General features: G+C 54.5%; 4 protein-coding genes across 4 annotated transcripts; 2 read left to right on the forward strand and 2 right to left on the reverse strand.

The window, feature by feature from the left end:
* Positions 1–58: 58 nt before the first annotated feature.
* Positions 59–3,842, reverse strand: VTN31DRAFT_5785 (uncharacterized protein; the record flags this gene model as incomplete). The annotated part of the gene is made up of 2 exons (XM_069406322.1): positions 59–3,571; positions 3,633–3,842. The coding sequence occupies 2 exons, from the start codon at positions 3,840–3,842 to the stop codon at positions 59–61; spliced, it is 3,723 nt and encodes a 1,240-aa protein (XP_069259942.1).
* A 278-nt stretch (positions 3,843–4,120) lies between these two features.
* Positions 4,121–4,714, forward strand: VTN31DRAFT_5786 (uncharacterized protein; the record flags this gene model as incomplete). The annotated part of the gene is made up of 2 exons (XM_069406323.1): positions 4,121–4,294; positions 4,367–4,714. 2 exons carry the CDS (start codon positions 4,121–4,123, stop codon positions 4,712–4,714), a joined length of 522 nt encoding a protein of 173 aa, XP_069259943.1.
* A 489-nt stretch (positions 4,715–5,203) lies between these two features.
* On the reverse strand, positions 5,204–9,787 carry VTN31DRAFT_5787 (uncharacterized protein; the record flags this gene model as incomplete). Its single annotated transcript, XM_069406324.1, has 3 exons — positions 5,204–8,512; positions 8,565–9,568; positions 9,622–9,787. The coding sequence occupies 3 exons, from the start codon at positions 9,785–9,787 to the stop codon at positions 5,204–5,206; spliced, it is 4,479 nt and encodes a 1,492-aa protein (XP_069259944.1).
* Positions 9,788–10,369: 582 nt separating this feature from the next.
* VTN31DRAFT_5788 (uncharacterized protein) lies at positions 10,370–15,686 on the forward strand (the record flags this gene model as incomplete). Its single annotated transcript, XM_069406325.1, has 3 exons — positions 10,370–10,497; positions 10,557–15,563; positions 15,623–15,686. 3 exons carry the CDS (start codon positions 10,370–10,372, stop codon positions 15,684–15,686), a joined length of 5,199 nt encoding a protein of 1,732 aa, XP_069259945.1.
* Positions 15,687–15,696: the final 10 nt, after the last annotated feature.

Here is a 15,696-nt window from a genome sequence, read left to right on the forward strand (position 1 = left end):
TAAGATGTAACATCAAGGGTATATACACCGAAAACCGTACAATCAACCCGTAGACTTTTTATGTGAGAAACTTTTCGATTTTCCACCCCTCCTTGGCATCTTTGACCTGCACCACCTTTCTTGCTCGCAACGGCCACCCACCGCCGGTCTGATCGCCCACCAACGACGGCACCACCCAGCACTGTCTCCGCTCCGGAATCCCGCCCAGCATCTCCACCTTGCCGACAGGTTTCCCATACTGCAGCAGCGGTGTGCCGTGCGCCAGCGCCGCGAGCTGCGTCCCGCTCGGCGCAACCAGCGGGTGCATGCGGATCTTGGCCGCGGGCTGATCCTTCCCGTCGTCGTCGACGGCAACGGTGGCTGTCGCCGCCTGCTGCAGGTGCGAGTAGACAATGTACGACGGCATCTCTGCAACGCTGAGCTCCGCCAGCACCGAGGACGGGTGCACGTACACCGTGTGCTGTGTGGCGGCGTCGCCGCTTTCCCGCGCCGCGAAGAGGGTCAGATAGGGGACCTCGATCGCTCGGTGCGGCCGGGGCCCACTGTCCGCCCCTGACCGCACCAGATCCGCGCGGACCGCCACATGGTCGAGAAAACCCGCCGTGACGATCTGCTTCAGCGCCTTGACCTGCTTCTCCGACGGCTCCGCTAGGCGTGGCGTGTACGCGGCCTGCGGCATCTGTGGGTGGTTCGCCCGCACCATCTCGCTGAGTTGCCGCCGCAGTTGCGATGCTTCCTTCAGGGCCTTGGCGCGGAGGAACATTGTATCGCACAGCAGTTCCTTTTCTTCCTCTGTGCTCGCGTAGTCGTACGCGCAGATTGCGGAGAGATACTTGAGCGCGTCGGACGTGTCGGAGTGCTTGCTCAGCAGTCGATGCGCTCGTTTGTACGCCTTGCGCCGCTTCTCGCGCGCGGTGTCCTCGAGCCGGTCTGCGTTGGTGTACACCTCCTGCTGCTGGCGGCTCGTGTCGTCGTCGCCTGCCTCGTTGCCGACTTCTTCGTTGGCCGCTCGCTTCGATGGCAGCTCCAGTTGGTTCTCCTGGATGAAGAGCTCGCCCACGGCCAGCGCCGACACCAGCGCAATCACGTACGGCATGCAACCGTGCTGGTGGCCGATCTGGATCATCTTGCTGTACCGCGGCGATAGAGGGTAGAGTGACATGCGGTGGCCGAGCTCCGTCGCCTGCCCGTCCGTTGTCAGCGCCCCAAGATACTGCAGGAGTTTTTCCGCCTGCGCGAGTCCTTGCCGGCTCGGTGGCGTCGGAAACGGGAAGTTGATCACGTTGTGCAGCCCCATGGTCTTCATTTGCAGCACGACGCCCTCGATCGGCGTGCGGAGAATCTCCGGGTCGGTGTATTCCGGGAAGTCCTCCTCGTAAATGGCTGAAGAATATAGCCGGTAGCAGTGGCCAGGCCCTGTTCGGCCTGCTCGACCGGCTCTCTGATTCGCGCTGGCCTTGCTGATCCAGCCGATCTCGTAGGTTTGCACGCCGGTAGCGATATTGTATTGTTTCTCTTTGGCCCGCCCGCAGTCAAACACGTACTTGATCCCCGGGATCGTCAGACTGGTCTCAGCGACGTTCGTGGCCAGCACGATCAGCCGCGACCCTTCTGGCGGTGGTTCGAAAACGCGAAGTTGCTCCTTGGTCGGCAGTTGCGAGTAAAGCGGGAGCACATGGACCTTACTCGACGGATCCATGCTCTCTTCCCCGAGCTCAAAGTCTTCATCATCGTTCTCCTCGTCGTCCCCGCCTCGGATGTCAACGTCGCTGTCATTGCCATCGTCGTCGCCGGGTCCCGTCTCCGGCCCTCCCAGGTCCATATCTTCCGCCTCCAGCGGTGTATCAACAGCCGACATCTGGACCTTCGCATGCACCGTCTCCCCACGCTGTGTTGGCTTGAACGCCTGCTTGAGCCGTTTCGCCAAGTAGCGAATTTCATTCTGGCCCGTGAGGAATACGAGCATCCCGCCCGGAGGCAGTTTGCGATGGCCCTTGCAGACCTTGCGAAACGCCTCCTCCACGTAGTCGCGATGTGTTCGGCGGGCGAAATGGATCGTGACGGGATACTGCCGGCCCTCGGCCTGCACGAGCGGGGGTGGGCCGTGCTTGAAGAGATGCGGATTGAGCGTAAAGTCTGAAATCCGCAGCGTGGCGGACATGACGACCATCTTCAGCGGCTTCACTTTGGGATCCTCCTTGGCCATGGACGCCCGTAGATCAACGATGCGGCTGACCATGCCGATGAGGATGTCCGTGTTGACGCTGCGCTCGTGCGCCTCATCGATGACGATGATCGAGTACTTGCTCAGCGAAAAGTCGTTCGCAATCTCGCGCAGCAGGATACCGTCCGTCATGAACTTGATGGCCGTCTTGCTGGACACGTTCGTGTCGAATCGGATCTGGTACGCGACCCGATCCGCATACTGGCCCAGCTCGTCGGCGACACGCTTCGCCATACTCACGGCTGCTACTCGCCGCGGCTGCGTCACGGCGATCATGCCGGGGTTGGGACTGTCTGGGCTGCCGAAACCGGCCTCGAACAGAAACTGCGGTAGTTGCGTGGTTTTGCCGCTGCCCGTCGCACCCCAGATGACGACAGAGGAGTTGTTGTAGATGGCTTCCATGATCTTTTGTTCCTCCGCCACCACGGGCAGCTTGAGTCGGGCCTCCTGAATCTCATCCGGCCGGTCAACCTGCACGCTGTAAGCCTTGCGGTCTGAGTCTGTAGACTTGATTTGCAGCTCGGGTGGAAGAGGATCCTCTTCGTAGACAGTATTCCTGGGCGTCTTGTTCTTGGGAACGACCAGTTCAACCGACTTGGGCAGTTGTTCGGTGATGGGTTGGTCTGCCGTCGGCTTGAACCCTACAGCCTCGTTGATTTGCTGTTTCGCCCAAGCTTTGAAAGCGGAGTCCCTGGGTCGTATGCGCTGGTTTTCCTCGCTGAATTCATCATCTTCGTCATCCTCTTCGTCATCCTCGTCTTCGTCTTCACCCTCGTCCTCGTCTTCGCCCTCTTCTTGACTCTCTTCTTCTTCACTACTTTCCTCGCTTTCGTCTCGTACATTTGATGCTTCGCTCTCTTTATCCTCATCACGAGACTCATCATCTAACCGGCTGACCTCCTTGTCCACCGGTTTGTCATCCAACGTCTCTTCGGCATTTTCCTCATCTTCTTCCGAGCTAAAGCCCTCCCATGGTATATCCACGACAGGCTTCTTCTTCTTCTTTGATTTCTTGCGCCTCTTAATCACAGGGAATCCATCTTCGCCAATCTCGAGCGGTCGTTTCAGCCCGCTCCCGAGTGTCGGCATTTGCTGTGCGGGTTTCTCAATGGTCGGTACAGCGGCATTTCGCTCACGCAATCCCTCTTCGAGTTCGTCCGACTCATCACCAGACAGATCTGGTTCCGACGGCGCCTGTTCGATTGGCCGCTTCTGCTCTGTATGTGTGGGATTCATATGCTTCCTCCGTCCCAGATCCTTGGAGCTCTTCAGACCCGGCACCTCGACCTGCGACTGTGCCAGCTTTTTCATGATCTCCATCGCCTCTTCTTTCTTGAGTTTTTTCTCCTGCGGCGCCGGTCAGCTGCGATTCTTGAAATCCGTTCGGCATTCCGGGAATAAGCCGTACAATATATTTCTCTAGCCGTTTCTTCTTCTTCGACGACATCTTGGACTGCTGTTGTTGCAGTTCCTCCCTTAGCTGCTGCCGTCGCTTCTCTTTCTCCTCTTTGGAGATGGGCATGATTTCGACGACATTGGTGTCGGCCGGCGCGACAGCAGACTGTCTGTCGCGCTGCCGGTGCTTGGCCTTGCGATCGCGCGGCGTGAACTTGGGCATCGTTTCGAGATTGTGCGAGGTGATTGAAACGTTCCTCTCGTCAATCTCGATGCGCTGAATTGATAAAAATTCACCTTGGACTGATTCTGCCGGATCTACGAAATGTGGGGTTCACCGCCTACATCACCGCCTACCATTATTTGTCCTTGGCAATCAAGAAGACGAGCTGTACTCGTAGCTCCTGCTTCGTACACGATTCACAATTCAGAAGTTCGTATCTAATCTCCTCGACTCGGAAGAATTCGTTACGTTTATAGCGCGGCGCAACTGTCGCAACGATGCCAAACCATGCCGGAGCCAACGGTGCACCGGATTCTTCCAACTTACCCTTCCCCGCGCGCACCAAGCAGGCCGCGGGGACGATCAACGGGACCTTGACCGATGCGATGGTGGTGGAATTTAGCGACCGGATTATGGTGATACTCTCTCAGCGAGGACGCGTCGTTCATTGGGTGCGACAATATCCCCCCTTTTTAATTTGATCCCAACACTTTTTGGACTTACCCGGTTTCTCTGTCTCAAAGCTCCGCGTCTCTCTGGACAACTCGAATCCCGCCACGGACGGCCTTCATAGTATACCGTCTTTCGGAAATGGCGACGGGGAGGAAGATGATGATTCACTGCTCCCCTTATCATCCCTGACCGCATCGACCTTGCTCGGAGGCCATGCACCCGGGCAGGAAATTTACAATCAGCTCCTTGCCCGGCAGATTGCGAGCGCGATTGTGACCAAGACACCGAGCGAGAAGAGGACGTTGGTTGTTGGTCTCGGGTTGGATCGCCCGTCGTCGTCTTCATCGGCATCCTCGGCCTCGGGGGAAGACCGCGAGACTTTTTTTGCTCTCGTGGATCTCGTGTTGAATTGTGTTTGACCTTTCCATGGGCTAGATGTTATAGAACGGCAGTAGGGAATTCTTGTTTGTGGCAAGATCCCCTGGTCAGGCCGTCTTCAAGCCTCTCGGCACAATTCAGCCGCCCCCAAAGTGCCGTCTGGCGGAAGGCCGACACAACCAATGTCCGCTCAACACGCGAGGACATTGAGTGCAGGACTGCTGCGCATGTCGGCAGTATGTACCAAAAACTCCAGGAACCGGTGGGCGGAACTTTCCTGAAGTGATTTACCTAGAATGTAATTCGGGAACATGCCGCTGGAATATTCATCAGTTAGGTATACCAAGGGGAATCAATCCATCACATTATTAACTATTATTCCATTCCTATGATTCAGACATGTAGAGTTTTATATATCCATGTTCTATGGTTATCCACAAAGACATCAACCCTATCAGAGATGATACATTGGAATCGAACCATGCAGCAATCAAATCCACCTGCTAGATGGACAGATGACGCCCCAAGAATCAATCCGTCGCAAGAATAATACAATGCTCCCTAGCATGCCAAACCCGTCTCGACCTCGCCTTGTCTAGACCAAACGTATCCGTGATAGGCGTCGCCTCGACGGGACCACCCGCCCCTGCTGCTGCCTTGGGTTGCTGCTCAGACGGTGCAGGTTGCGTGCTCATCAACCGAACCTCCTCGACGCTCGCGCCGATCTCGTATTCACCACGACACAGGACCGTTAGGCCGACGGTTGTTTCGACGGTCTCGCCGCCGTGTAAGACGGGGAGGGTCCGTTGCAGCATGCCCGTCCAGGCGAGCCGCCGGGAGAGATCGAGCGCGATCGGGCTGGGCTGCTGGCAGAGACTCGGCTGGAGGCGGAGAAGAGGGCAAATGGGTCGGGACGAACGATTGTGGATCCTTGTTGTCAGAACGAGGAACTCGTCGGTTTTGGCGACGAACTTGCAGTGGCGGATTTGGCGGACTGCTGCTGCTTCTTCTGCTACGTCCTTCTCTTGATCCAAGTTCGCCTCGTGGAATGGTGACAGAGTGAATGTGATCTCGATGTCATCAAGACGGAGAGCATCCACCATCCGCGGACTGAGTTGAAGGGTTCGTATGTCGATCTTGCCCTCGCGCTGCGAGGAGTCTTCTTTCCAGGAGCCGGTGATCCGCTTGAGGAGTTCCTCGCGGTACCAGAACGTTTCGCGGGATGATGCCTCTGCATGAAACGAGAGTTGATGAGTGCTGACGATGTACTGTCGTCGGAATGCGGTCGTCAGGAACGGAATCGCCTCGTGCGGGTTGTCTACATAGATGCGTGGCACCACGAGAACAAATCGTGAGACTTGACCCGGCTGTAGATGACCGGTGGTAGTGAATACATCTTGCTGGTCTTGACTGAGGTCGTGCTCGGCGACTTCAAACGACACGGAGAGAGGATTGGGCCAGGCGTTGCGGAGGTCGAGGATGAGCAAACAATAGTCTGTCCCGCGGGAACCGACCCCAAGCCGCGAAAGGGCGAAGCCCAATTGATCGTTGTCTCCCGGCTGATCGGGCTGTGGCAACGCTGCATGCTGACCAACCTGGTTGAACCAGGCAAAGTCCGCGGACACCGGAACAATGTCCTCGCGAACAATTTCGACGCTGGCATTGACGGTCACCGTAAGTGAGAGTGAGAGCTGCCGCGTATAAAACGTTTCCGGAATTTCATCTCTCGGCGTCCCCAGGTAACCATAGTCGATGCATACAACGGCATCTTGCAAGCCCGGCTTGCCAAAAACCTCGATCGTGAAGGTGGCTTTCTCACCGGCGCCAATTGAAAAATCATGGGGCTTCTTCCCGTGGCGAAGCCACCGCAGCGCCGGTTTCGTTGAAAGCTGCAGGCTCAGCTCGTAGACCTCTGCTGGCAACAGATCCCGATTGCTCAATGCGCTCTGCAGTTGTCGCATGGTGGAATCTTGAAACGTAAAGCAAACGAAATCCACCGGACACGACGAGGTATTATGCAATGTTATATCAAATGTTTTCTTCTCTCCCTCCAGAATCATGATTGCTGATTGTGCAAGTGAAGTTGAATGAATCACAACCGAAGGCTGCGGATGGATGACCTTCACCGGACACGTCGACACTTCAGGGCCGACTTTAGCAATGACCTTTCCGTCCTTGGACGTCGTTGAGCTCCAAGACAGCGGCCGGTCCGAAAGCGGCCGTTTTGCGTCCAAGCCAGTCCGCTTAATCTTTGACTCGGGTGAAGGCTTCCAATACCTGGAAAATATCGGGAACTTCCGGGGCCGACAATGTCGCACTTTGACATAGCAGGCATCAATGGTCAGAGTTCCATGAGTATTGGCGACGCCCGGAACGAGAACCTCGTGGAGGGATAATGGAGGTACGAGAACTCCTGACAAACCCGCATCCAAAGCGCCATTGTCACTGTGAAGACGAATATAGTCGATCTCCAGGTCGAACTCATACGGGTTCTGAAGTGTCACCACGAATCCCGCGGGTTCCTTGGCGATCACTAGTGATCCAGGGCTTTTGGAGACTGGCTTGGAGAATGGCGTGTAAAGGAACGGACCCTGCGAGATATCCGCTGTAGACATTGTTACGGCGCTAAGGTCCGTTTTGGATCGTCGGAACGGCCTCCTAGACTCTGGAAACTCAACAACTTCCACGCCACGCACAAGGAAATCGTCCCAATACTCTGCTTCTAGGTCGGGAGAGCCCAGCTTTTGTGCCGCACCGACGGTGCGCTTGATATTATTCAACAGGCGAACCTGATCTTCTACGGGGAGTGCAGGGGGCCGTCGAAGGGTTTCCGGAAGCAGTAGTTCACCTCGGATGGTTTGAAGCAGTGCGACGGTGTACTGCAAAACTCCCTCAAAGTCGGGAAGCGCTTCGCAAAAGTTGATCGAAGCCTTCAGGACCTCAATTTTCAGAAGCAGATCTCCGTACGTGTCCAGGGACAGGTATCGAAAAGCGCGGTCGACTATCGACGCGACAGAGTCGTACTCATGGCCTGCTTGAAGTGCACCGCCGGCAACTGGGGCCGGCGGGCTGTTCTTTCGCTCCTGAAACGCCGATGGCTGCACGCCGTACGTCTCACCTATCATTGTTAACAGAGCCCGAGTACTTTGCTCGAGATTCCCAGAACCAACGTCAAGCGCGTTGATCTGGAAAGTCGTATCATTCATCGAGGAGAGACCGGCCGCAGGGTGAATGCCGACTTCAGCAGCTCCGATTTTGCGAGCCTCCACCAACCCGGGCACTACGATGGACAGCAGCTGCTTCAATACAAATGCCTTCTTCCGCGGAAGATCCAAGTATGTGAGCACTGAAGCTATGCCAACGAGGATAGGCACCGCATCTGTGGTTGGAATTTCAGCACTTGGAGCGTTGGGCAGCGCTCGGAACAGGAACGCCGCAATGTCATTTTTCCTCAGCAGAGGAGCACCTCGGGGCCGCTCAAGCTGGACTGCCGGAGTTAATGGCTCATTCGTGACAATATGCCTCAACGCGACGTCGTCCAAGTATCCATTTCGGACGCGAATAGCAGCAAGCAGGCGAGAAAGGCGAATAATCGTCTCTGAAAAGACCAATGGAGGAAGTGGTTCATCAGTGATAGCGGCGGCACGAGCGTATAGGTTCGCAATGGTGTTGCACAAATCAGGAACAAGGTTCGCCAAATTCTGCAGTGAGACAAGTCGGTTGCCTGGTGAGGTCTGCCCTGAACTAAGATTCTCGAGTGTAGCAGTCCCAAAGGGGCCCGAGGTTGATGATTTGGAACCCGTCGTCTTCTCAGCCACTGGGTAGCAAATTTGAGGGATCTGATGGTAGTTCAGCAGTACATCACGACACAGCGAAGTAAGTCTCGCATACCTGGAAATCCATCCCAGCCCATCCAAGCATCAATAGACATATCAATATTGATTCGAGGCCCTTTCCGTGCCACACATAATCGCTGCTGGCTCGAGCCATGGATGTTCCCTCCACAAGTTCCTTGAGCGCCTCCGGCCATCTTCCCGCCTGTAGATACAGGGAACCAATGACGACACCTAAACGACCCCGGATTCTTGCCTTTGTACGATCGGCTGCAGTAAGTCCCTGCACAGACATGCGATCGCGACTGCTTTCCTTCGATGACGGTGGTCTCCCACTCGAACTGGAGCGGCTAGCAAGTTGTATCGATCTCGTAATTTCATCGAACGTCGTAGGCGACTCGTGAGTACCAGGAGCCGGCGATGCAGTGCCGGAGCTGGTTGCCGAGTCCGAATCACCGTTCGTTGCCGCTGATGATTGCGCTGGTACTGACAGTCTGTGCAGTAGCTTGTCCACTGGACGTGGGCGCAGTTCCGGACCACGCCGCGGGCCCCACGATGACATCCGAGGAGAGTCGATGGAGGGTATAGCTTGCAACAATTTCGCAAAATCGTCCATTTCGCCGAGCAGCGACGAGGTGACATCGCAAAGGAGCGTTTTGATCGTTGTTGACCGAGATGACTGCGGATCAGGAACCCATATAATGTCGTCCGGCCCGGAAGTCAGCTTGTCAACACCATGGTATTCAAAAATGAGCAGGCGTGCCACCAATGCCCTGGGATTCTGCTCTTTGACCGCCGAAAGCTCTCTGACTAAATCGTTCAGTCCTTCTGGATTTGGCGATTTCTCCGTTGCGCCATCTTGGGGCACGTCATTCGACACGCGATTTGATTCTTCATCGTTGGAATCGTTCCCCAGTTCCGCACCATCCGCAATGGCCAGAACCACAAGAGGTTCACGAAAGATTTCGAACGGAAACAGCTCCAGATGCGAAATCGGAGGGACTGAGAAGGAGAGGTTGTAGAGAATCAGCCCGGTTGGAAACGCCAGCGGCGTAAACATATCTGGCGAGTTAGCCGTCCCGGCAGAGCTGCGAGGTTTGCGGCCTTGTACATACTCCGATTTGGTCGGGGATCGGGGCTGACATCGCCCAAACGGATGACATTCTCGGCCTGTAGCCTGGCGGCGAAACTGAGGAACCTTGAGCGACGAATCTTGCCGACGGGCAGTAGCAGTGCATTGACGCGCGCTGGCGCCACCGGCGAGAGTGTGTCCGTGCCCATGGCAGCATGCACGCCGTTACGCGAAGGCCGTTGCTCGCGGCACGGTTGGAAGACTCGACGAAATGGTCATGGAAGGAGGGCTGCGGAGCTCACGGAGATATCGACATGTAGAGAAGCATTACAGTTGAACTGGATCCAGGGCGTTGCTGGACCCTCGAGGTTTTTCAGGGACTTCAGCCAATACTCACAAGATGATTTGGACGGTGGAGTTTGGAGTTGAGGAGTCGGTGCCTTTTTGCCATATTTATCAGGCAGAAACAGGTACATTACCGCCTTATCGATAAGAGATAAGTACTAGTACTCCGTGCCTAATCGATAAGCGATAAGGAGCCGTGTTCATCTGATAGGCTAGCAGGCTAGCATCGCAACACCGCCGCAAAGTCGCGAAAGCTGCCAGAACGCACCTCAGCGCTCCTCGGACGGGCTCACAGCTGTGTCGCCTTGGTTTCAGGGTCCGCATATTCCGCTCAAGTTTTGCCGCACGCTTTCATGGTGCTCCTCGCCACGTCCGGGCACCAAACACCCTTTTCTGCCGTCTAGGCAGCTCTCCGGTCCTCCTCAGTCCAACAGAATCTCGCGAAAATGGCTGCAACAATCGATTTCAATGCGCTCAAGGCGCGGACCATGGGCTCAAGCAATGATGAGGACCCGGTCACGGTCGATACGCGAGGATTGATCGCCAAAGTTCTTTCCCGGTATTCCGGGAAATGGTAGGTGTCCGCTGTCAGAATATTAAGTAATGGCAACAAAAGGTTTCTGACGCTGGCAGGACTGTTTTGCGGGAGATGATTCAGAATGCTGCCGACGCGTCCGCGACCAGAGTCACTATCAAATTTGAGACCCTGCCTTCGACCACTGTGCCCCTGCCCCCTGATCCAGACCAATCTACGTTGCTAAGACATGTCATCGCGAATCACACTTTGAAGCGACTGTTGATATCGAACAATGGGCATCCATTTTCGGAAAGGGATTGGTCTCGTCTCAAACGCATTGCAGATGGCAACCCCGATGAAACCAAGATTGGTGCCTTTGGTGTCGGGTTTTACAGCGTGTTCGACGACTGTGAGGAGCCGTTTGTGTCTTCGGGAAATCAGGCCATGGCGTTTTATTGGAAAGGAAACGCCTTATTCACAAGACGGCTCCAGCTGAACGACTCCGACGCGAATCCTGAAACAACGTTTGTTCTGGACTACCGAAATAATACCTCACCCGTGCCGGCATTGATGCAATTAGCTCAGTTTCTCGCCACCAGCCTTACGTTCGTAGGCCTTGAAGAGATTCATCTATGGCTGGATGAATGGCATCTACTACAGCTCACCAAAAAGCCGGCGCCGAGAGAAGCCATCTCTGTACCTGCGGACATCGAGACAAAGACCGCCGAGAACCTCATGAAGATCGTTGGTGTCACACGAGAGGTAACTCAGGTGGACGCAAAGTGGATGCGTGTGATCGAATGGAGTCCTCAGACGGCAACGTCGCGGTTAGAGGGGATCAAAGATACGACGATATCATTGCGCTCCTGGTTCTCAAAATTGACCAACTCTTCGTCTCAGACCTCTACAGAGAAGAAAAAGAAGTCCGAAAATTCGGGAAATGGTGACGAGGAAGACTTGACAAAAATAAATACCTCATCTGTTTTCTTGCATATCACCACCGCAGCCATACAGGCGTCCATCAGCCCGTCGCTTAGCAGCGAGCTGGAGAGAGCAACACGGAAACCCCCTCCGAAACGGACATCGATCGCCGTTCTCACTCCCTCCTATGCTGCCGACGCTGCCTCTGAGAAATCCGAGGTACTATCTTCGGTACTGCCCTCCAAGTCTGGTCGTGTGTTCATTGGCTTCCCCACCCATCAGACAACTGGTCTCAACGCGCATATCTCAGCTCCGTCAGTCATTCCAACTGTAGAGCGAGAGAACATTGATCTAAACACTCGCTACATCAGCAGATGGAACCTCGAGATGTTGAGGGCGGCGGGTATCGTTTGCCGCATTGCGTGGGCTGTAGATATGGCTGCCATACAGTCCAATGTCGTGCGAAAGGCTGGTTCACGGAACGCCCAGAATATTCGAAGTGACCACATTGCTGGTGTTATCCCGGAGGCTGTTGACACGGCGAATCAATTCGTTTTTCGTGAATCCACGCCATCATCTCTGCTAGGCCAGACAATAGAGAATTCCTTTTGGATGTGTAACAAGAATGCATCGATCGAGGTTCTCTCGACACGTGGCGTCCTGCCCAGTCACCGGGTCCGCGTCGCTCCGAAGGAGCTCAGCTTCATGGATAATATCCCATCCCTTCCGGAAGAATTCGTATCTAACGCGCCAGAGTTCGTCCGGAAGTTGACCGATTTTGGTCTCGTAACCAACGTTACGGTGACTGATATCAAGGACGAGCTCGAGAAAAGTCCCTTAACATCGAAACAACTGGCGGAGTTTCTAGCCTGGGCTGGGAAACGGGCTGCTAATGGCGAGCTTGATGCGTCCACTTTGCAAGCTATGCTCGATGTGGCTGTAGCCAATGAAGAAGAGTCTGGCGCAGACTCAGGGCGTCTGCTGGTTCTGTCGGAGATCAAAAACTACCTCATCCCGACTCGCATTCCTGTGAACCTCCCTGTTCCCCCGTCGGTCATGCCATTCAAATACACCAAGGCCATGACTAACCGCGAGCTGGAAGCTCTTGGCTGGACTGAACTCCAGATCGTCCCTTGGATGCAATGGCTTGTGAACAACGCAAGCAATCGGAACGTACTTTCCTCTGACAAGGATATCACCAAGGATCCTGCCTTCTCTGCTCAAATTCTGCCTGTTCTTTCCAAACAGTGGGACACCCTCTCCGCTCCATCCAAGCAAGTGCTGGTTGACCTTTTGCGGTCGAAGACGGTGATTCCAACGAAGGGAGGAATGAAGCGCCCAATGGAGGCATATTTCCCATCCGTTCGGCTATTCGATGACCTCCCGGTGGTGACCGGGTTGACCGGGGTCAAAGAGAAATTCCTGGCCGCACTGGGAGTCCGCAAAACAGTAGAACTCGGCGTGATTTTTGAACGGCTCTTAGCTGACAATAATGCAAGCGAGGGCCAAAAGGGACCGAAGTGGAGCCATGTTGATTTGATCATCTATCTCGCGTCTGTTCAAGATGACATTCCTGCCAGTGACATTTCCAGGCTCAAGGAAACAAAGATTTGCACAGCGGAGGACTGTGAATCGGAAACTGCTCGAAAGCGGCGATACAAGATATCAGACCTCTTTGAGCCCAAGGATTCACTCAGGAAACTAGAGCTTCCGATCATTGAATGGCGTGGCAAGTATCAGCCTCATAGTAAAGAGGCTCGGTTTCTTTCCAAGCTAGGACTGAGAGCTTATCCTTCCGCTGCGGAGGTTATTGGTATTATCGCTAAGGCGGCAGCTGAGGGTAATGAATCCCTGTTCGTCAAGTCCATGGCCTATTTCACTACTGAATACCACAACAATGGCTATGCTTCCTTCGATGCCAGTCAGGTCACGACGCCGTTTTTGCCTGTTGAGGGCTCGAAAAAGCTCAGCACGCCTCGGATCTGCTTCACCAACGAAGGTGCAGCGCTGTTCAATTTCGATATCTTGAGACGAGACCTTCATCCACATGCTACGAAACTGGGTGTCAGAGAGCACCCTCCTATTGGTGAATGCGTGAAGTTCGTCCTTCAGAATCCGCCTATGACTTCGAGAGAAGCGCGCAATGTGTTCGGCTACATGGCCGGACGGATTGCTGAAATCAGCCCGGCAGACAAGGATCGACTCGGTCAAGCGCCAATCATTCCAATCACAAAGGCTGGTGCAGACTTGGAAAAGCGGCAATCTACTCGTCTTATTGAGCCCAGACAGTGCTACCTTGGCGACAGCGAGGACTTCCGTGATATCTTTGATTTCGTCGATTTTGGGCAGAACGCAAATCTCTTTCTGCTCTCTGTAGGCTCCAAGCATGAGCCATCGAAAGTGGAAGTAGCTCAGATGTTGGTGAAGGAGCCGGCGCGAATCTCCTCCAGCTTTCAGAATCCGGACAAGTACCTTAATCTACTCAGGAGCCTCGCAGAAAGCTTGCCACAGTTGCGTCGGAACAAGGAGCTCTTCCAGGCCATGACCAGATCTCCATTTCTTTTAGCCAGTCGGGAACTGCCTGCACATGCCCGAATTGACACAAAGTCTCGGCGTAATGAGCATGACGAGGATGATGATGCTTTTGAGGATGACGACCAAGGCATCAAAGAGTATCAGCTCGTTTCCGCCAAAAACGCTGTCGTCGTTGATGACTATCAAAGTTTTACATTGTTCAAAGAACATATCCTTGCAGCACCCCAAGAAGAAATCTTGGAAAAGTTTTATGCCGCTCTGGGAACGCCTTTCTTGAGCTCCCTAGTCGAAGAACGGGCGCACTGGGGCCCTGAAGCGGCGGATCAACGACCAATGGCAAAGCTTCAGAGACTGATCAATGAGCGAACTCGATTGTTCCTCCACGATCAAAGCGCGGACTCCATCAAGCATGACGCCCGGTGGCTGGAGAAACACCTTAAGATCACAATTGTGCAGTCCATCTCTCTTCGGCGATCTTTGAAGAATAGCCGCATTACACACAGCCAGAAACGAAACGCCATCACCACGAAGAGTGGCAGTGACTGGGTGCTATGGATCAGTCCGGGGAAGTTCGACTTGTATGAGATCAGTCAAGCTCTTGTCCATCTACTGCTCCACCGGCCAAAGCTGCACTCCATCCTCACCTTGGAAATGATTTTGAAAACAGACCTGTATGAGCTCCGGGCGCGAGGTTACAATGTGGAAAGAATCCTTCGACAGCGCGCAGCCGAGGCTAGGATGGCCGAGAACCAGCGGCAGAAACAGCTGGAAGACGAGCGCCGACGACTGCAAGAACGCGAGGCAGAGTGGCAAAAGAGTCAACGAGTGTCCTCCGATGTTGAATCGTCTCCACAAATGTCTATCCCGGGACAGTTTCCTTCGGGTTCACCTTCGCGCGACCAGTCACAGGAGCAGCAGGTCAGTCGGCCGGACGACCTCTTACACGATTTCCAACCTCGAAACTTGTTTTCGAGTTTGTCCAAACGTCTGGGCTTTGATGACGGCCGACATTCAAAGAATCCATTCCAGTCCATACTTCCAAACCGTTCGTCTCAGGAGGTCTCCAATGCAGACTCTGGCGCACCACCACCATACTCAGCAACCGATCCGCAGCAGCAGAAGCCAACAGGGTCACAGGCGGTCACCAGCCCGTACAGACTGCAGGATAATCTTCTCTCTGCGATTCAAGCATGCAGACCTCACGGAGCTTCCGGAGTTTACACTCGTCCCGCGATCAACCAAGTCAGCGAGACAAAATCATATTGCGATGAGCATCCCAGCCACGATCTCGAATTTGTTGCTACGCTCCCTTCCGGCATCCATTTCTTGATGACAAAGTCCATTTCTAACCGATCAGCGGTTCTGGCAGAGCATTCAGCCGGAATTGATGCTTTTGCTTCCATCTTGGCGGAATGCGCGCACGTTTTTTCCCTTCGTGTGGACAGCATCACCATTTTCTACGGACCGCAAGACAAGGCTATCGCGTTCAATCGCGCAGGAAGCCTCTTCTGCAATTATCACTACTTCCAGCAGCTTCATGAGCCGCCGCTACGTCAAGACCCAAAGGCCGGACGAGCCGACGCCCTTGTGTACTGGTGGGTGATTCTTTGCCACGAGCTAGCGCATAACCTCGTATCAGAGCACAGTTCGGCCCACAGCTTTTACACGTAAGTCTTTATCATCAACGGATTGGGAGTGTGGGTTGAGAGACTAATGTACCTTGTAGGGAGGGTTTCGTGACGCAGTATTTCCCCAAGATTGCGCAGCGGCTGGCGAATGTGCAGCCATGACATGATGTTA

Source organism: Thermomyces dupontii (assembly GCF_041956625.1).
Source record: "Thermomyces dupontii strain NRRL 2155 unplaced genomic scaffold VTN31scaffold_5, whole genome shotgun sequence".
NCBI lineage: Eukaryota > Fungi > Ascomycota > Eurotiomycetes > Eurotiales > Trichocomaceae > Thermomyces > Thermomyces dupontii.